Here is a 20,716-nt window from a genome sequence, read left to right as displayed (position 1 = left end):
GGGGACGCTGTGGAAGAGAAGTAATGTGTCTGGAAGCAGTGATGATAGTTGATTTTGGGACAGTCGGAGTAGAATGGATCGTTTAGGAGGTGGTTGGAGCACTAAGACGAGCACTACAGAGACGCTTATTTTAAACCCTGACTATTCCTTTTTCTTTCGACCTCTCCTCCTCTCTCTCTCAGGACAGTCTAGCCGTCTGCGGCGGCCCCGCTCCAGCAGTGATGGTCTGTCTTTGTCTGCCTCCATGGACCCCCAGCACCTGCCCCAGCGCCCCCCGTCCCGCCTGCCTTCCAGCCGCTCATATGACAGCCTGCTGCCTGAGGACCACCGGCCCAGGGATGATGGAGACGATGAGCAGGATGAAGACGAGGAAGGCATCTACATGCTGCCTGACTTCTCCAACCAGGACCCGGCTGCTTCCTGGATGGCCGAGGACGTCATTGACTTCAGCCCCACCTTCCTGGAGGACGGACCAATCGGCTTGGGCAGCAGCACAGTCACCGCGGGCGGCAGGGAGTCCCCGCCAACTGCCACGCCCCCTCCCTACCGCTGCCTCAACCACCAAGGACACTCTCACTCCAGCAGCCAGCGCTCAATCACAGAGGACCCCGACTCGGTGCTCAACCAATCGGATGCGGCCGTCAGGAGGAGTCTGATCATCGCCGCCACAGCCCCGCCCCTTCAGGTGTTCTGTCAACACAGACCGGCCAATACCAGCCCATCTGCCGGCCAATCAGGGGATGGCTCCAACCGGAGTACCTCAAACAGCCAGGGCCAGCCCACTACACCTGTGACCTCTGCCCCCTCTGCTCAGCCCCCAACAGAGAGAAGATCTTTCACCCGGAAGATGGTGAATGCCTTCTCACAAAAAGCCCCCAAGTCCCCTACACTGGACATCTCTGACCCTGTATCCATCAGCGTCCCTGCTAAGGTAATTCCTCCCTCTCTGTCACTCCTGTCCCTGTATTTCTGTCTCTCATGATTGGAGATTACTTTCCTATATACTCTGTATGATAAATTTGCCTCCCCAAACTTGACTTTCTCCCTCGTAGGTGTTGGACATGATTGGCGGCCGAGCTGGTGAATTACAGCCTGGCATCCCAAGCAGTGGACCCTCCCAGTCACAGCCTCCTCAGATGATCTCCATGCTGCTGAGGTCATGTGACTTCCAGCTGACGGAGAGCTGCCAGCAGGAGATCTGCAGCAAACTGGGCCCCGAGGCCAAGATCAGAGGACAGGGTGAGTAGACAGGAATGGACTCGGCCAACACGTTTGATTGATTGAATGTATTAGTTGATTGATTTATAGTCATCAAAAATGAGTTTGTTTTCAATGATTCAAGGTTTTACTGCAGACCATAGTCATGTAATTTAACCCTCCTCTCCCCTCTACAGGTATAACGGAACCCACCGGTGCCCCCCTGCTCTCCCAGCCTCCCCCTCCCCCTCCTAAAAACCCAGCACGCCTCATGGCTCTGGCCCTGGCTGAGAGTGCCAACAAGGCCCTGAGACAGGGCGCCTCGCCCCCCTACCGCCCCCCTCAGTCCCGGTCCCAGGACGTAGCCGACACCCACTACCAGAGGTCCCTGTCTGCCAACGCAGGAGAGCTGCTGTCCTCTGACCCCAATCCGCTCTACTCCACAGTGCGCCCCCTGTCTGTGTGGATGACCGAGGGAGAGGAAAACGCGACAGAGACTGCAGCAGATACAGGACACGGCCAGGGAGAGAGGACTCCAGGACAGGTGTGTGGGAGTGTGCACATGTCTGTAAGTGGCACTGTTTAGGTGTACCTTTGTGTAAACTGTGTCCATTTGTACTGTAGTAAATTCTATGTGGTGGATATGTTGTTTTGACTGTGCTGGAGATGTTCTAGTTTTGGGCTCCATATGAAGAGCGACAACAGTGCTGTCAGGTCATTTTCAGCAGAGCCTTCATTTCCTGACCATAACAAGCAAGATGTTTACAGTTGCCTGGGCAAAATTTGATTTCTTTTTTTTAACTGTCGTTGTTATGAGACTGACAAAGCCCATGTTCCCAGCTGGTTAATCAGGCTTAGAGAACAGTACAGTAAAGTATGTCCGGCCGCACGTAGCTACAGCATGCATGACTAACCAGTACTGTAACTTAATGTATGGCGGTAAAAAAAGTTATACTTCTAAAAATTTTTATTGTAGGATACGGACACCCTGTCCTCTGAGACGTCTGACTCTGTGGCGTCCAACTCGGAGCTGTCTGGTGGGAGCGCCTCTGGAGACGACCAGACCCCCAGCCCCATCTACAAGAACCAGAAGCAGCTGCCCCAGTCACAGCCCCCCAAACCAGGCCAGTCTGGGGAGAGACCTAGCCCCACTGAGTCCCAGTCTCAGAGGAGGCCCCCAGCCTACTCACGCCAGTTCTCTGCCCCTCACCTCCAACAGAAATCAACCTCCACCCAGTCCAAGCCGTCCTCAGCCCACCCCCAGCTCCTGCACTCCAAGTCAGAGTCCCCTCTGACTCAGGTCCGTGCCTTCCAGCCCACCCGCCCCAAAGTACCCCCTAAGCCCCTGGATCTGGAGCGTCCCCACAGAGCACCACTGGCCCAGACTGAGATGCGTCGCTCCCTGGACTCAGGGCGCATCAGGCGGATCTTTGGTCAGCAGGGGAACCCTCCTCTGGCCAGGGCCTTCTCAGAGCGTCTGAGTGGAGCTCCAGACCACCTCGCCCGCTACCACGCAGCCAGCCAACCATCCCCGGGTCAGCAGCCCCCTCAGCAGACTCAGATCCGGCCCGTTCCCCTCTCCTCCACCTCAGAGGACCAGGGAAAGATGGAGAACTTCTACTACGAGATCGCCGGGCCTGAGAACCCGCAGGGCCCCCCCAGCTATGCCCGCCACAGCTACCAGAACATGAGGCTGGACCTGGAGGGTAACTTCCGCCCGGCCCCCCACCCAGAGGCCAACAAAAGGCCCATCTCCCGGGGGCATCACCAACACCAACCCCAGCCTCTCCACCACAACCAGGGTGGACCCAGAGGGGAGAGGGGGCCCCAGCTCTGGTCCAAAGAAGCCACGCGGGCTTGGGCAGCTGCCCACTCCCAGTCCCACTCATTCTTCCACGGACACTCCCACTCCCAGGACGGCTCCACCCACCACCATCACCCCTCTCACTCCCGGCCCCAGCGCCAGACCTTCTCCTCAGTCCGGCTGGCCCGTAGTGAGATGCACCCCCTCCCCTCCTCCTCCATGGTTCCCCTGGCGCTCCACCAGCACCAACGCAACCTCCACCGCTCCAACAGGTCAGCCTCCACAGACCTCACCTCCTCCCAGCTACACCCCTATTTTGAAAACGGGAAGGTGTGCTATCGTAAGCCAGAGGAGGCTCCTCTGAGCCAGCCTCCCCAGGACATCTCTCTCCAGGGTCAGCCATCCCAGCCCTCCCCTCCCCAGGCCCACAGACCAACCTCCAAGGACCTGTCTGAGCCCATCTACGTCAACTTCCCTTTCCCCAGCCCCTCTACTGGGGCCCAAAACACGAAGAACTGGACCAGCACAGACCTGGATGGAGACTCTACACAGGATTCTGAACCTCTTGCCACGCCAAACGACCCCCCTCCACCAGAGGACCAGAGACAATCTTCCCCCCGCCTGGCCCCTGACCAGGGAGGCTCCACCAGTGTTAGCCTTACCCCCTCCACCCCAGACAGCCCAGCCGCCCACAACGACTCGGCTGCAACAACCCCAGGGAGCATCCAGGAGAGCGACTTCCTCCCAGCTCCCACAGCGTCTACATCGACAGGGATTCACTACCGCAGCCGCTCAGACCCCCAGAGCTCCAGCTGCAGTACGGAGCCCATCCCGGGCCTGTCGGGGAAGGAGATCGCCTCCCTGCTGATAGAGAAGCTGGCTGAGGAGGAGAGGGCTGAGGGTCCCTCCACAGTCACCTCCTCCTCTGCCTCCACCAGCTCCTCCCCTGCCATGGAGCACCCTGCCAACCCCTACCCCAGCCAGCAGCACAACCAGCCCCCGCCTGCCTATAATGTCTACACACCGGGCCCCTCACTGATCAGGGCTCCTCAGAGGGCCGGGGCAGGAGTCTTCCAACGCCAAGACCCGCTCCGGAGGTCCTCGCCGGGGGGCCAGTACAGGCAGGCCTTTGACGTCATGCCCTCAGGCGATCAGGTGCTCAAATACTACCGGACCCAAGACTTTACCCCTGGGCCCCTGGGAGAGCATCAGAGCTCTGGCGCTAACCCCTACCCCCCTCGGCAGCACTATCAAGAGCCCCCCTACCCCATCCAGAGCCCCCAGGACCCCTGCTCCTCCAGCTACCCCAGCCAGCTGCTCTTGGAGTCCTCAGACTCCCCGTCTGCAGCCTTCTCCAACCTGATGCTGGGAGCCCCCAGGCCCTACCCCGGCCAGCCAGGAGGCCCCCAGTACAGCCAGTACCCATTCCATCCTGGCCCGATGCTGGGCCAATACCCCAACCCTCCCCCCCGCAGAGATGTGGTCCACGAGCCGGTGCTGCGGCCGCAGGGTCTGAGGAACCAGAGAGGGCTGGCACGGCAGGGCAGCTTACCTGGACCATCACCCAACTGGACTATCCATACTGAGGGTCAGACACGCAGCTACTGCTGAGGAGGAGCGCAAAGTAGACTTTTACACACTGTACCCTATCAGACTGAATGTGAAAGAGAAAGAAAGAGCTAGGAAGTGACCGTGTAAAACACTCATGGTCCACAGAGAAAGGGAACAGGACGATAGAAAGCCTTCCTGGAAGCATGAGACAACCAGTCATGTTTAGAAATGGGACCATGGGCAAGGTATTCTGGGGTAGCATAAAGTCCAGTTTCCTGTTTGAACATTCCCTGGGGCCTATCACCATTTCACACCTGCAACCACTGGACCCATGAGGAAGAAGAGATCAAAGAGATGAACCGAAAAGTGGCTTAGATTTGAAAACATTCCAGAGCAGACTGTTGTTGTGAGTGTTGAGAAAGAAAGGCAAATGGCTGCCAGGGTCTTTTCTGGATCAAAATGTGCTTAGGTGGTGGGCGTGGCCAATGGTGCGGTGGACGAGCAACCATTTTAGAGGCCCTTCTGTGACAGAATGTAGCAGTTTTAAAGCACATTTTCTCCAATTCAAAAAAACTATTGTGGCCCCATGCCATGACAAAAACTCCTGAATGCATAATTTTATGAATTGTAGATTCTCCCTGAGTCTAGCTTTTATTTTAGTTATGGTTAGTTCTCAAATATGATCTTATTAAAAAATATATAGGTCCATTATCTCTTTTTAGTAATTTAAGTTTACACTGAAAATGTTTTATCCCGACAACTATTTATTATATAAAAATTAAATATATATACATACAGTACCAGTCAAAGGTTTTGACACCGCTACTCAAGCAAGGGTTTTTCTTATTTTCTACATTGTGGAATAATAGTGAAGACATCAAAAATATGAAATATCACATGGAATCATGTAGGAACCAAAAAAGTGTTAAACAGATTTTAGATTCTTCAAAGTAGCCACCCTTTGCCTTGATGACAGCTTTGCACACTCTTGGCATTCTCTCAACCAGCTTCACCTGGAATGCCTTTTCAACTGTCTTGAAGGAGTTCCAACATGCTGAGCACTTGTTGGCTGCTTTTCCTTCACTCTGCGGTCCAAATCATCCCAAACCATCTCAATTGGGTTGAGGTTGGGTGATTGTGGCAGCCAGGTCATCTGATGCAGCACCATCACTCTCCTTCTTGGTCAATTAGCCCTTATACAGCCTGTAGGTGTGTTGGGTCATTGTCCTGTTGAAAAACAAAGGATAGTCTTAGCAAAAACCAGATGGGATGGCGTATTGCTGCAGAATGCTGTGGTAGCCATGCTGGTTAATTGTGCCTTGAATTCTAAATAAATCACTGACAGTGTCACCATCACACGCCCTCCTCCATGCTTCACTGTGGGAACCACACATGTGGAGATCCATCTATTCACTTTATTCTTCATCTCACAAAGACATGGCGGTTGGAACCAAAAATCTCAAATTTGGACTCATCAGACCAAAGGACAGATTTCCACTGGTCTAATGTCCATGTCTTGTGTTTCTTGGCCCAAGCAAGTCTCTTTTTCTTATCGGTGTCCTTTTAGTAGTGGTTTCTTTGCAGCAATTCGACCATGAAGGCCTGATTCACACAGTCTACTCTGAACAGTTGATGTTGAGATTTGTCTGTTACTTGAACTCTGTGTAGCATTTATTTGGGCTGCAATCTGAGATGCAGTTGACTCTAATGAACTTATCCTCTGCAGCAGAGGTAACTCTGGGTCTTCTATGGCGGTCCTCATGACAGCCAGTTTCATCATAGCGTTTGATGGTTTTTGTGACTGCACTTGAAGAAACTTTAAAAGTTCTTGAAATGTTCCGTATTGACTGACCTTCATGTCTTAAAGTAATGATCGACTGTTGTTTCTCTTTGCTTATTTGAGCTGTTTTTGCCATAATATGGATTTAGCCCTATTTGGTAAAAGACCATCTTCTGTATCCCACCCCTACCTTGTCACAACACAACTGATTGTCTCAAATGCATTAAGAAGGAAAGAAATTCCACAAATTGACTTTTAACAAGGCACACCTGTTAATTGAAATGCATTCCAGGTGACTACCTCATGAAGCTGGTTAATAGAATACCAAGACACTGCAAAGCTGTCATCAAGGCAAAGGGTGGCTACTTTGAAGAATCTCAAATATAAAATGTTTTGATTTGTTTAACACCTTTTTGGTTACTACATGGTTCCATATGTTATTTCATAGTTTGGATGTCTTAAGTATTATTCTACAATGTAGAAAAAGTACAAATTAAGTCGCTCTGGATAAGAGCGTCTGCTAAATGACTTAAATGTAATGTAAATGTAAAAACCCTTGAATGAGTAGATGTGTCCAAACTGTTGACTGGTACTGTATATATCATAATATATAGTCATTTTTATGTTTTACATAAGCAGCCCAGAAAAGCACTTAGGCAGCCTACCCAAGACTTTTCTATGTAGAAAAAACCCTGGCTGCTGTACTTTTTAACAGATTATTTGGTGTTCTGCACAGTGGTTTGATTGGGTTTGCCTTGTTGTTTTTTACAAGGTTGTGGTACTGAGAAAGGACTACACAGGGAAATATCCGCAGTCTTTCTCCTTTTTAAAAAGAAGAACCTCAAATGCTGCTGATTTGGTTTAGTGGTTTTCAGAAGCTTGATTTTACATGTTATATTTATTTTATATTCTGTTTTGAGGAATGCATTGAAATAAGTCTGTCGTTCCACCAATTCGGTGCCTTTTGATCTGTATATTGTTTGTTGATTTCACCTACTTTTAGACATTCTATCATAAAGAGTACATGTTCAACTTAATTTAAAAAAACACATTTTCCCATCTCGAGTTTGAATGTAAATTGTTTTACTATAGTAAGTGCCAAGTAAAGTAACAAGCTTGACAATTTTATCTTAAATCAGCCATAAATCCCCTTGTGGCAGAGCTTGTTGTGTGCAGCAGGGAGGGGAAATTGAATGCATGCTTCACAAAACAATAGAATTCTTCTAAAATGTCAAGCCTGGGCATCTATGGTTAACAGGGTTGAAGTGTTCTGCTCGGCCCGCTAAGTTTTCTACCGAAAAACACCAGAAATGTTTTCAGAAGAACCAGCTCACCTGCTCTTACTCAATTATTTGGACTAATACATGTTCAATGTGTTTTTATTAAAAATCAATATTATTTAAGTTTCACCATATTAAAACAAGAGTTCTCATAACCGGGTTGAGCTTACAATTAGGGAAAGGTTTATTTTTTTCTTTAAACTGAATGACTCATTGCATTTTAAATGAATAAAAATCTTCAGAAATGACTCAAAGCAACAAAATAACTAGGACTTTACAATGATGGAGAAATGTTCATCTTCTTGGAAGTCACAGAGAGACATCAAATGCAATCTGAGATGCAGTTGACTCTAATTTTGGCAATTTAGTAAGTCTTTATTCATATAAAAAAATATATTTATTGAAATCTCCATGTGGTCTATATTAAAGGGCACTTCATCAAATATAACGCTGTTAAATGTTGTACTTAAAATATCAAAGGGATGCAAAGGGCACTTATTTCGTGGAACGAACCAAGTAGAATTTGATTGTTTTAATTTTTATCCCTGGACAGAATGTGAGTGTGTGTGAATGTATGTACGCATTTCTACTCTGACGAGGGTCTCTCATGGTCAGCTAAAAAGCACATAATTCATCAAATGAAAAACTGAAAGAAAACATTGCCTTCTGTTTTAGGGAAACTGTTTTTACAGACAGTACTTTGTCATTTTAGGATTAGTGGTATTACACTAGTTTGTGCTGTCATTCTGAATGCTGTGTGTGTGTGTGTCTCTGTCTGACTGACTGCAGAAAGTTTGTACTGTGTGTCTTATCTAATGTACTTATCCTTGAAGGATGTTTTTGTACATGTTAAAAAGTCTAACAGATGCTTTTATCCAAAGCAATGTACTGTGCTGATAATACAATACCACTCACACTGGTCCTCTGTTGTTTTTCTGTATCCGTGTTGGTTGAATACAACAGAAGCACCCCACATGTCCTTACCTCCATTTTGGGAGTTGTACTCACTGCCTGCCCCTATGCAACATATACCTGACACGTACAACACATTACTAAATATGTGGTGATTCAGTATAGGCAGAAACCACATACTGTAGTGTTAATATCATTCCATGAACAAACCACCATGTCTTAATTCATGTCTCCCCCATTCTGACGTTATGGCTGCAATACTGGTATTGGACAGCAGGGGGAGACACTTCATCTTGGTAGATCATTAACTGTACTGTAATGGGTTTTGCACAGACTTCCGCTATATTAAACTGTGTGCGCGCATGCACATGTTTACCACTTCAATAATGTCGCTATGACTGTGTCAGGTACAAAACTGGTTCAATCCTTTCCCAGTCGTTGATATGTCTCACTAATGTCTTTGTGGATACTTTTCCATCGCAGATAGACAAATGTCCCAGTGGAGTTGTATTATAGGAGAGCGAAACAAAGGACAAGGTTGTGTTAGGCTAGTTTAGCTTAGCAGTGCTGTTTAGCTTAGCAGTGCTGTCCATTGAACATTGGGAACTATACATCTTTTCAGGGGTGTTTCCTCAACTGTGTTGTAATGCTGTGATACCACTGTAATGAAGTGAACGGGAAGGAAGAGCTGTTTTGTAACGGGGGTAAGAATGTGAAATATGGTGTCGGTATTCCTCACGGTACCACTTCTAAGATGTACTTTTTGGATTTTGTTCAATGTGCCTTTTTCATGAACAATCATTTGGTTTCATAAAGCATGTTAAGGTGGTAACTTTCTCTCTAGGTCCAGGCTGGTAACATTAAATGGTATCTTGCCACGTGCACTATAGCTCTTTACTATGACGGTACAAGGCAGCATACAGGACCTGGTACTCTTTGTCCCTAAACTCCTTAGATTAGATGAAAGAAAATTGCACATTTTTCATTGAACTCCCTAATGACTCTGGACTTGGGCTTTTTGAAGGATAATTGTTTGTGTAAACGCATGTGTTCTGTTACTGTATGTGTGTGAGTATGGTCCTGTTGTGTGAGCAAGCATGCATCCCTCCCTCCCTCTTCTCTTTTATCTATGCAGTGACCAAGTACATTGAAGTCCCATATACAAGTTGGAAAGACTTAAAATGGCTATACTACCTATGTGTGTGTTTGGGTGTAACCTGCATTTTCAGTCCAATACGATCCCTTTCAGCCTTATAGCACTTGGCAAAAGGCAGTTTATCTTATTTTGTAATATTTTCCAAGGTGTGAATTAAAAACAACCTGATGGTTACATCAAAGATGAAACCATTTGTAATCGTTTTTTTTTCTTAAACTACAGATTTTGTCATGGAATAGAATACTAAAATAACAATTTAAATGTATAAACATACAATGGACATTTTGAAGATTAAGACATTTAAAGTTGCAGTTTCATCAGAAATGTTAAATTAAATGTATTCTTCATCCATATATTTACTTTACCATTATGCAGCCTTGGGATTTCACCTTCTACCCATTGTTTGATTGAAACTAAACTGGTTCTGAATTCTGGCTGTAACCCAGAGAGTAGAATAGCAGAAAACCAAGGTAACATTAACCTTCAGCTGCATAGATGGCCTTCAAACAGTTGTTCTTTATACCAGGAGACACCATTTTGTTGTCTTTGGTCCCTTGTCCTGATATTTCTTCAAATGAAATGTGAACAATGGGGCTATCTTCAATGTACAGGGTGTGTTTGTGGAGTCTCTTGCCTATACCTGTGATGTCACCTGAAGTTGGTTGTACATCCTGACCAAAAGGCAATCCTACTTTTTGATGAAGATTCATAAAATTAGACCCGAAACTAAAAGGTTCTATAGGTGTGCCATGTCCATACACAAAACACAGCGCAGGGAGTTCTCCACGTTTTTGCTTTTGGCACACCCAGACAGCAAATACTGGTAAAACCAGAAAACAATACCTGCTATTGCACAATTAAAATATTTTGTCATCCTTTTTGTCATATACTGTAAAAAATATATAATTACAATTTCCAAAGGAAAGGTTGAACCATTTAGGATAATTTGAGTACAACAGTTATGCAGTGCCTAGCAAAGTATTCAGACACCTTGGATTTCTATTGTGTTATAAAGTGTGATTAAAATTGATTTAATTGTATTTTTTGTACAAATCTACAAAAAATACTCTTACAGTGGAAGAAAAATGTATATTTTTTTAAAGATCAATACAAAATTCATAACTAAAATGTAGTTGTGGCCTAAGTATTCCGAATCTTTGTTCAGGAAATCCTAATGATCCTATGATTTCAGGAGTGCAATTTGGCTTAACAAATCACAAGTTATATGGACTCACTCTGTGTGAAATAATAGGGATTGGTGTGATTTTTGAATGATTAACCCTTCCTATGACTTCAAAGTATTCACACCCCTTTTTCCACATTTTGATGTGAATTTAAAATGGTTGAAATTGAGATTTTGTGTCACTGGCCTAAACACTACCCCATAATGTCAAAGTAGAATTATGTTTTTAGAAATGTTTACAAATGAATAAAAAAGTAAATGTCTTGAGTCGATAGGTATTCACCCCCTCTGTTATGGCAAACCTAAATAAGTCCAGGAGTAAAAATTTGCTAACCAAGTCACAAAAGTTGCATGGACTCACTTTGTGTGCAATAACCGTGTTTAACATGATTTTTGAATGACTACCTCATCTCTGTACCCCACATATAAAACTATCTGTAAGGTCCCTCAGTTAAGCAGTGAATTTCAAACACAGATTCAACCACAAAGACCAGGGAGGTTTTCCAATGCCTCGTAAAGGAGGGCACTGATTTGGTAGACGGATTAAAAAATATATATATATTAATTACACTTTGCCGTGACTGAGTATTGATACATTATCCAAAGATGGAGGCGTCCTTCCTAACTCTGTTGCCGGGGAGGGATTTCACCTTGAGGCCGATGGTGACTTTAAAACAGTGGGGACTTTTTAAATGGAGACTTTAAACCCGTGTTTAATGGCTGTGACTGGAGAAAACTGAGGATAGATCAACAGTGTAGTTATTATTCAACAATACTAACCTAAATTAAAGAGTGAAAAGGAAGCCCATACAGAACAAAACTATTCCAAAACATGCATCCTGTTTGCAATAAGGCACTGAAGTAAAACTGTAAAACATTTGGCAAAGAAATTAACTTTGTCCTGAATACGAAGAGTTATGTTTTGGGCAAATCCAAACATCACGGAGTACCACTCTTCATATTTTCAAGTATGGTGGTGGGCTCATCATGTTATGGGTATTCTTGTCACTGGCAAGGGATTTTTATTTATTTTTACAAACAGAATATGGCTAAGCACAGGCAAAATTATAGAGGAAATCCTGATTCAGTCTGCTTTAAAACAGACACTGGGAGACAAATTCACCTTTCAGTAGGACAATAACCTAAAACACAAAGCCATATATAGATAGATTGGAGTTGCTTACCAAGACGACATTGAATGTTCCTGAGTGGCCTAGTTACCGTTTTAACTTAAATCGGCTTGAAAGTCTAGGGCAAGACTTAAAAAGGAATGTTTAGCAATGTGTCGAACTGCTTTGCTTTATTTTGGCCAGGTCGCAATTGTAAATGAGAACTTGTACTCAACTTGCCTACCTGGTTAAATAAAGGTTAAATAAAATAAATAAAAATAAACAACCAACTTGACAGAGCTAGAATAATTTTTAAAAGAATGTGTAAATATTTTACAATCAAGGTTTGTACAAAGCTCTTAGAGACTTACCCAATAAGATTTACGGCAGTAATCAATGCCAAAGGTGTTTCTAACATGTATTTAATCAGAGAGCAGGTATTTATATTTAGTTAATCTAAAAAAATATATACACTTTTTCTTCCACTTTGACAGTACAGAATATGTTGTGTCGATTGTTGACAAAAAAATGACAATTAAATACATTTTAATCCCATTTTGTAGCACAAAAGGTGAAGAAATCCAAGGGGTCTTGAATACTTTTTTGCAAGGAACTGTAGCTTAGAGATTCTTGAAAGATGGAATAATCTCAACTTTTTCACAAATAATATTTTTTAAATACTGTAAAGGATCAACCATTTGTAAATATATATATATATATATATATATTTTAAAATGCAATAAACTGAATTCAAGGCATTTTATTTTTTACATGTATTGTCCAACAAGTGTTTAAAGGCCTTGCTTGTTTCATTCTAACATGAGATTATTCAAATCTCCCAATTTTTTATTTATTTATTGCACTATATAATGCTTCAGAGCTAATTTTGTTAGCATTTGGGCATGTTTCTATAGATGCAGAACATAAAACATTTAAGTATCACTTAGGTATATCAATACAAATATTTCAACAGTTTAAGCATATTAATATTTATTCAGAATATTGACAAAAGTATCGATCTTAAGGGGGTTACCCATTAGTGACAGAGTTGAAATGCCTCTAATGGAGTACAGATACTTAAAACAGACATTTTTAAGTTCAATACAAACATTTTCTAAATAATGGAAAATAATTAATTAGAAATTCCCCAATAAAAACATAACTGTTCTATCAAATCTTTCAGCAACCTGGCAGAGTTGACATTAGACATAAATCTGACGGAGTTGATGTTTTATGGAGTTGAGAATTTGCATATTTTTCTTCAACCTTCAAGTGGTATACTTAACAGCAATTTAGTTTTCCTCTGTTATTTTATGACTCTTAAACCTAATTAAAATGAACATATCTGAACCATAACTCATATTCTGTCTATAAGTAGGGTGACCAAATGTCCCTGATTGTACAGGACAGTCCCACGTTTTGGCCCTCTGTACCGCGTTTTGTCATACCCTTGGTATACGGTCTGTCAGCCAATCAGCATTCAGAGCTCGAACCACCCAGTTTATAATAATAATAATAATATAATGAAAGATATAGGCCTAAGGTAATTTCGTCAAATTTGTGAGGCTTTCCAGTCTCTATGCTCATTAGTTGCTCATTCAACATATTTGATGATTTAAAATGTAAGTCTACCTATTGTTTTACATTCCCTGAGACCAACAAGAAATATTTAATTGGCCACATATTACCAGATTTTCATTAAACAGACACACCTGTTCTCTAGCTTGTGTATTATCACATTTTGCACTGAGGAAAAATAATGGGCTATATGCCCTTAAATTCAGCTTGGTCTCAGTGGCGTGTAGTCATGAATGCCAAGAGAAGCCAGGCTTCCCCAAAACATGGACATTTTTTTAATATATATAATGTATCTTTCTTTCTCTGTGCGTCATAATTTTCCTTCAATTTGCAAGAGGCTGAATGTATCTCACCGGCGAAAGCATCCGAGTGAGTGAAACAAAGCCCCTCTGTCTCTGTACTGTATGTGAGCCCATCTATTTGATGCTGTCTGGTAAAAAAAAAATATATTGTTGCTGCCCCTAGCATTGAATACAAGGGAAGCCAGCGAGCATTTGGCCTCTCTTGAGATATATATATATATATTACATAATAGCCAATCAGCATTGAGCTAAACTAAGTGAGCTCAACTGTGAAGGGTCATAGCGCACCAAAATAATTCCTATAAGGGAGATGGAGTTGACAGGTTATTGTTGTGAACATGGTGATTTCAATATTGTTTGTTTAAATCTATCAAAAGTAGAGGACTTTCAGGACCATGCGTTGTCTTGTTGCACTACATGCAATCAGGAGATGAAGAAAGGGTTGTCATGGTATAGCTGACCCTGCTCATTCATTTCTGATTCATTTAATAAAGATAGACAAATCTGATGGAGATGAACAAAACACCTGATACATTTTTTTAGGAATCACAGTTTTCAGATACTGTAAGTCAGGCAACTATATCAGATACTGTAAGTCAGGCAACTATATCAGATACTGTAAGTCAGGCAACTATATCAGATACTGTAAGTCAGGCAACTACATGAGATTCTTTAAGTTATTTCATTTTTGCCATACATTTTTTGGGGACACTTTCAGGGAGTTTGCTCTGGACAAGGGCATTTCCTGGCATACAGTCAACATGGAAATCAATAATATTGAAAATATTTTGAAAATGACCTCAAATAAATATTTAAGCTAGGATAAACAAGGATTGTCCTGAATTTCAAGAATCCCTGAGCAAGGATCTCTGTTAATAATATAACACAACTCAACAAGAAATGGAAATGTACAACAGCCATGTAAATCATGTTCTTTTATATAAATTTTCTCTTACAGTATCAAATCAAAAGTTTGGACACACCTACTCATTCAAGGGTTTTTCTTTATTTTTTACTATTTTCTACACTGCAGAATAATAGTGAAGACATCAAAACTATGAAATAGCACATGGAATAATGTAGTAACCAAAAAAGTTAAACAAATTTGTTAAACAAATCAAAATATATTTTAGATTCTACACGACTCCATATGTGTTATTTCATAGTTTTGATGTCTTCACTATTATTCTACAATGTAGCTTATAGTCCAAATAAAGAAACACCTTGGAATGAGTAGGTGTGTCCGAACTTTTGACTGGTACTGTACATTTAATGATAAGAACTATATATCTATCCTATTACCAAAGCAGTTAGGACATTGAAGTTTTCAGGCCAATCACCATTTGTTCATCTAGAATTTACAGTGCAATAAACCATTAAAAAAAACATAAATAAAATATACAAATTTGAGACCATTTACCTAAAAAGATGGAAAATCACTACACAGTGTTCATTGTCTATATATCAGAAACACTTTTCTGTCATCATTCCCACAGACATTTGTTATTTAAGAAATTAGGTGCAGTGGCTTGCGAAAGTATTCACCCCCCTTGGCATTTTTCATTTTTTTTTGCCTTTACAACCCAGAATTGAAATTGATTTTGGGGGGGGGGTTGTATCATTTGATTTACACAACATGCCACAACATACCCTTTTGAAGATGCAAAATATTTTTTATTGTGAAACATACAAGAAATAAAACAAAAAAACTGAAAACTTTAGCGTGCATAACTACACCCCCCCAAAAAAAAAAAGTCAATACTTTGTAGAGACACCTTTTGCAGCAATTACAGCTGTTAGAGCTGTAAGTCTCTTGGGGTATGTCTGTATGGGATTTTTGCCCATTCTTCAAGGCAAAACTGCTCCAGCTCCTTCAAGTTGGATGGTTTCCACTGGAGTACAACAATCTTTAAGTCATAACACAGATTCTCAATTGGATTGAGGTCTGGGCTTTGACTAGGCCATTCTAAGACATTTAAATGCTTCCCCTTAAACCACTCGAGTGTTGGTTTAGCACTATGCTTAGGGTCATTGTCCTGCTGGAAGATGAACCTCCGTCCCAGTCTCAACTCTCTGGAAGACTGAAACAAGAATTTCCCTCTATATAGCGCCATCCATTATTCCTTCAATTCTGACCAGTTTCCCAGTCCCTGCTGATGACTAACATCCCCACAGCATGATGCTGCCACAACCCTGCTTGGGTTCTCGGGGTGATGAGAGGTGTTGGGTTTGCACCAGACATAGTGTTTTCCTTGATGGCCAAAAACCTCAATTTTAGTCTCATCTGACCAGAGTACCTTCTTCCATATGTTTGGGGAGAATCCCACATGCCATTTGGCGAACACCAAACCTGTTTGCTTATTTCTTTCTGGCCACTCTTTTTCCGAAAAGCCCAGCTCTGTGGAGTGTACGGCTTAGAGTGGTCCTATGGACATATACTCCAATCTCCGCTTGCAGCTCCTTCAGGTTTATCGTTGGTCTCTTGGTTGCCTCTCTGATTAATGCCCTCCTTGCCTGGTCCGTGAGTTTTGGTGGGCGGCCCTCTATTGGCAGGTTTGTTGTGGTGCCATATTCTTAAAATGTTTAAATAATGGATTTAATGGTGCTCCGTGGGATTTAAGTTTCAGATATTTTTTTAGAACCCAACCCTGATCTGTACTTATCCAAAACTTTGTCCCTGACCTGTTTGGAGAGCTCCTTGATCTTCATAGTGCCGCTTGCTTGGTGGTTTCGCTTAGTGATGTTGCAGACTCTGGGGCCTTTCAGAACAGGTGTATATATACTGAGATCATGTGACCGATCATGTGACACTTAGATTGCACATAGGTGGACTTTATTTAACTAATTATGTCACTTATGAAGGTAATTGGTTGCACCAGATCTTATTTAGGTGTTTCATAGCAAAGAGGTTGAATATATATGCACGCACCACCTTTAAAAAAAAAAATTAAACAAGTAAAAAAAGTAAAAAGTAATTTTTTACATTTCACTTCACCAATTTGGACTATATTGTGTATGTTCATTACATGAAATCCAAATAAAAATCAATTTAAATTCAATTACAGGTTGTAAAGCAACAAAATAACGCCAAGGGGGTGAATACTTTTGCAAGGCACTGTGGTGGCTGAAGTGAGGGTTGGTGTGGCTTCAGCAGAAAGTCAAAAACATGGGTTAGAGACATCACCTCCAGACTTCTCACAGCATCAGGTAGTACACCATGGCCAGGATCAACAGCAAGAACTGAATCAAATAAAGACAAGGGAACATTAGACTTACAGCAAGAAAGTACAAATGTTGTTAGACTTTATCTTATGATAATGTCTCTACCGGACAAAAGTGTCTGATAAATAATTTTCAGGTAATTAAACTGTTGCAACTAAATACTTAACTATTTACCAACCTAAGTAGACCAGCTGAAAACTCACCATAAACATTAGCACAGCGAAACCATACCAGCTGATAGCCCATGTATATCGACTGAACACAGACTCAATGTGGTTGAAGCAGCCCTGGGTAGAAAGAGCAACATTTTTTATTTTTTTACCACTATTTAACTAGGCAAGTCAGTTCAGAACAAATTCTTATTTTCAATGACGGCCTGGAAACAGTGGGTTAACTGCCCTGTTCAGGGGTTGAACAACAGATTTTTACCTTGTCAGCTCAGGGATTCAATCTTGCAACCTTTCAGTTACTAGTCCAACGCTCTAACCACTAGGCTACCTTTCGCCCCAATGTGCTTGTGCTTCAAGAATCTGCTTACTTTCAAGTGGGAGGTATAAATGACCCCTAACCACTGATACTGTACATGGTCAGATATTTTCCATACTGTTATTAGTTACAGTACAGTTATAATTCATGGCAGGTACTGTATAATCAGATCCTAGATCTGTGGTTATGAGCTACTTAAATCTTGAGCCTTCAAGTGCAAATCAGAGAACCAGAGAATCTCTTAGGTTTTAGGCAATGGGAATGTGTTTTCTCACCTTAGTGAACATGGTGGTGTTCTGGCCGTTCTTGCAGGCCTCCACATTCACCACATCGTAGTTGTTCTTCCTCTTGCAGCAGTGGGTGGGCCAGGGGTAGTCTGTACCAAACTTCTCCCTGAAGGTGGAGTTGTACTCTATCCAGTCCACTGGGCCATCCGTTCCACAACACTCCACCTGAAATAGGAGAGGAGAGGATGTTGTAGAAACAATACATGGGTGAGGAATATTCTTCAATCAAGCAGGAATAGTTTAGTTGTTCAGTCGACAAACTGATGTTGTGACAGACTTAACTCACTTCACTCAAACTGAACGAGCTACTGTATAAGTATTTGTAGAACGTGTTACTGATACACATGTTTACTGTGACAATTGTCTACTGTGACCCTCAGCTCTACATTCTTTATCCTAGCTACATCAACACAGCCTGCAGTGGTTGTTTCTGTCCCTGTGCAGAAAACTGATCCCATCCCTTGTGTTTCCCACACTATTGGTGCTGTCCAAACCGGTTCACCCAGCAGAGACGCAGCGTGACTCTGGCATTGATGATGGAGAGAGAGGGACATGCTATGTCATGTCAGAGCTGACAATTCATCTGCTACTCCCAAGGGTGTGTGCGTGTGTGTGACTGTGTGTAAGTGGAATGTGATACCTTTCCCTAACAGATATTCCACACAATAACCTAGGTTTAGTTGGTCTTCGTGCTAGTCATCTGTTTGGAATGTGTGGTGTGGCTCTGATTAGTCAGATTATCCTGACAGATTCCTTTGATTTGGTGACCAGTCACCTCTTTCATCACTTTGTTCCATGTCAGTGTGATCTGACTGCCAGAGTCACCATCGGCTGCATAGTACTTCAGCATCTGCTTCTTCACCAGATTACTGTTTCCAACCAGCTACAAACAGCACATAGCAGAGGAAGAGACAAAACAGGAGAATACATTTAAGTTGTGTTTCTAGAATTGTGCTGGTCAAACAATGTGAAGATCTGAAGGTACCCCAAGGTGCCCATTTCCCATGTACTCACATAGTCTCTGTGGGTGACTGCAGTGATACACGAGGCACACTCAAATATGTAGATGATCAACATCAGGATCAGATACTGTCAAAATCACAAAATAAAAATGTTCCTTTACTTGAAAAGAACAACAGAGAAAGAGATATAGGCATACCGTATATTCCACTTGAATTATATTTTATCAGATGAACAAATGAAGAACTTCGGTGACCAAAGAGATTGTGATGAATTTAGTATCAAAGTCTTACTGTTAGCATTAAGGCACGGCTCTTCATCGCAGCAGCCAAGATACCAAAGACACACATGCAGAAGAAGGCAAAGCCTGTGAAAATGGCAATCCAGGCCCCGGCAAAGATGTCATCTTTCCCCGACACACCAGATATAGGGTAGAGCTTGAATTGATCTACTGCAATCCAGATGGCCAGAGCGCAAAGGGCAAGACCTGCTGCCTATAATAAGGTAATAACAGGTTTATTAAGAGTTGTTATAACAAATTGTAACCCATTATTATAACAGGATCCTACATTACAATTTAAAGTGTTAACAACCCGTATAGCATAGTGCTGAAAAGGACCAGAAATCGAATGTACTGTAGTAAACTTCTAGGACAACACCATAGATCTGCACACCATTTGTCTACTATATGATTACATATGATTAAACAAATACTTTTAAAATACAGCTACTATAGGAATCAAATCAAGGTCAACTCTTACAGCTCCAAATATATTCCCCAGGATGAGAATGACCATAAGACAGGTGAATCCCTTTCCATCAGCCATGGTAGCAGTCCTTCTGTCAGCTCCTTCTAAACCCACTGCTCCTGAGCAGAGAAGAAGAAGACAGTGAAGAAATAACAGTGTTCCTAACAGATCCAAGAGAATGTAGGGTCTGGCTGGATGTAATGAATTGTAGACATGGGAATGTGTCCAGGGAGTGGCTTGATCTTATTCACACTAGCAGCAACAGAAGTGGTCCAACCAGTCTGGCGCAGCAAGAGATTGCATTGTGGTACTTTTGAATGGAAACACTGAGATATTGACTACAAAATATGACAAAAGAAATGGATTCATGATAAACCTAGACTACATCTGGCCCAGACAGAAAGTGAGCAGTTCTGCATGAAGCCATCAATCTTCAGTCTACCCCTAGGCTGTATAGCAACCGGTATTTAACCATTCTTGACCTTTTTAGGTTACAGCAGTCTCTTAAATTAGCAGGTTTAAAGACTGTTAGAGTTAGAGCAATCGTCACATTATCTATTTTTACACACAACAAACATTACCTCCCCTGCAGTGATGTCAGGCCCTGAGCATCGTCTTCTGTTGATCAAACACCTGTCATTCTGTTGCACCTGCTGTGCTCAGCACCTGTCTCAGCTTGCGGTTAAATGTAGTCTACTTCCATGATGTCATGGGGCATGTCTGCACATCTCTTGATCCCAAGTTCCTAAAAATGAATACAAATCTTTGTACAGTATATTTACATGCATCTTCATTGTTTTGTATATGTGTACTGTATATTGACTAATTGGGTAGTTGAATTGAATTGATTGTCAACAGGCCTATTTGACATAGCTCAATAATACACTATTCCAGTGGACTGAGTGGCGTTACTATTAGAAGGTTGAGATGAAAAGCAATGATGACATCTGCTGGGGAGAAGTGCCATTGGTCTTCTTAACTGTTCACACTCAAACAGGATACAGGACAATTGCATTAGGTAGTAGGCTACATTGTTGAGAATGGTGTTTCTCATGAATGGATGATTAAAAACCTCTACAAAGTAATTTTATGTCACAATAATGCTTTTGTTAGGCTCTACATTACATTTGGTCTATGAAGAAACTTGTAGGTTATTGTTT

The 20,716-nt window shown here is 42.5% G+C and overlaps 2 protein-coding genes across 7 annotated transcripts in view; one reads left to right on the top strand and one right to left on the bottom strand.

Annotated features, from left to right (window-relative positions):
- LOC118374539 (rho GTPase-activating protein 33-like) overlaps positions 1-9,868 on the top strand; it is a 49,319-nt gene extending 39,451 nt beyond the window's left edge. For 4 of the 5 annotated variants that reach the window (XM_052489898.1, XM_052489897.1, XM_052489899.1 and 1 more), the window contains 4 exons: positions 183-931; positions 1,053-1,239; positions 1,395-1,765; positions 2,174-9,868. In XM_052489898.1, the coding sequence (XP_052345858.1) occupies positions 183-931; positions 1,053-1,239; positions 1,395-1,765; positions 2,174-4,612 (3,746 nt within the window). In that variant the 3' untranslated portion in view covers positions 4,613-9,868. The remainder of the gene's footprint in view (positions 1-182; positions 932-1,052; positions 1,240-1,394; positions 1,766-2,173) is intronic. The other variant, XM_052489896.1, reaches the window with a different exon arrangement.
- A 3,077-nt stretch (positions 9,869-12,945) lies between these two features.
- LOC118374543 (uroplakin-1a-like) lies at positions 12,946-20,238 on the bottom strand. Of its 2 annotated transcripts, XM_052489916.1 has the most exons (8): positions 20,138-20,238; positions 19,569-19,675; positions 19,101-19,301; positions 18,862-18,936; positions 18,623-18,730; positions 17,836-18,012; positions 17,278-17,361; positions 12,946-17,092 (listed from the first exon to the last, which is right to left on the bottom strand). In XM_052489916.1, exons 2-8 carry the CDS (start codon positions 19,632-19,634, stop codon positions 17,048-17,050), a joined length of 756 nt encoding a protein of 251 aa, XP_052345876.1. In that variant the 5' UTR covers positions 19,635-19,675; positions 20,138-20,238; the 3' UTR covers positions 12,946-17,047. The 2 variants fall into 2 exon arrangements, with proteins under 2 accessions (XP_052345876.1, XP_052345875.1); XM_052489915.1 differs by lacking the exon at positions 20,138-20,238 and having other exon boundaries at positions 19,569-19,768.
- Between the last annotated feature and the right edge of the window lie 478 nt (positions 20,239-20,716).

The sequence above is a fragment of the Oncorhynchus keta genome, chromosome 31 (genome assembly GCF_023373465.1).
Source record: "Oncorhynchus keta strain PuntledgeMale-10-30-2019 chromosome 31, Oket_V2, whole genome shotgun sequence".
Lineage (NCBI taxonomy): Eukaryota > Metazoa > Chordata > Actinopteri > Salmoniformes > Salmonidae > Oncorhynchus > Oncorhynchus keta.
The sequence above is the reverse complement of the archived record's forward strand: the minus strand, read 5'-3'. Positions and strand labels throughout refer to the sequence as shown.

Excerpts from the sequence above, each read along its gene's own strand:
- LOC118374543 (XM_052489916.1), bottom strand. The coding sequence starts at position 19,634 with ATGGCTGATGGAAAGGGATTCACCTGTCTTATGGTCATTCTCATCCTG. Across the intron at positions 19,302-19,568 it reads TGGGGAATATATTTGGAGCT|GCAGCAGGTCTTGCCCTTTG; the intron begins GTAAGAGTTGAC and ends ACCTTATTATAG. Across the intron at positions 17,362-17,835 it reads ACACCACCATGTTCACTAAG|GGCTGCTTCAACCACATTGA; the intron begins GTGAGAAAACAC and ends CTTTCTACCCAG.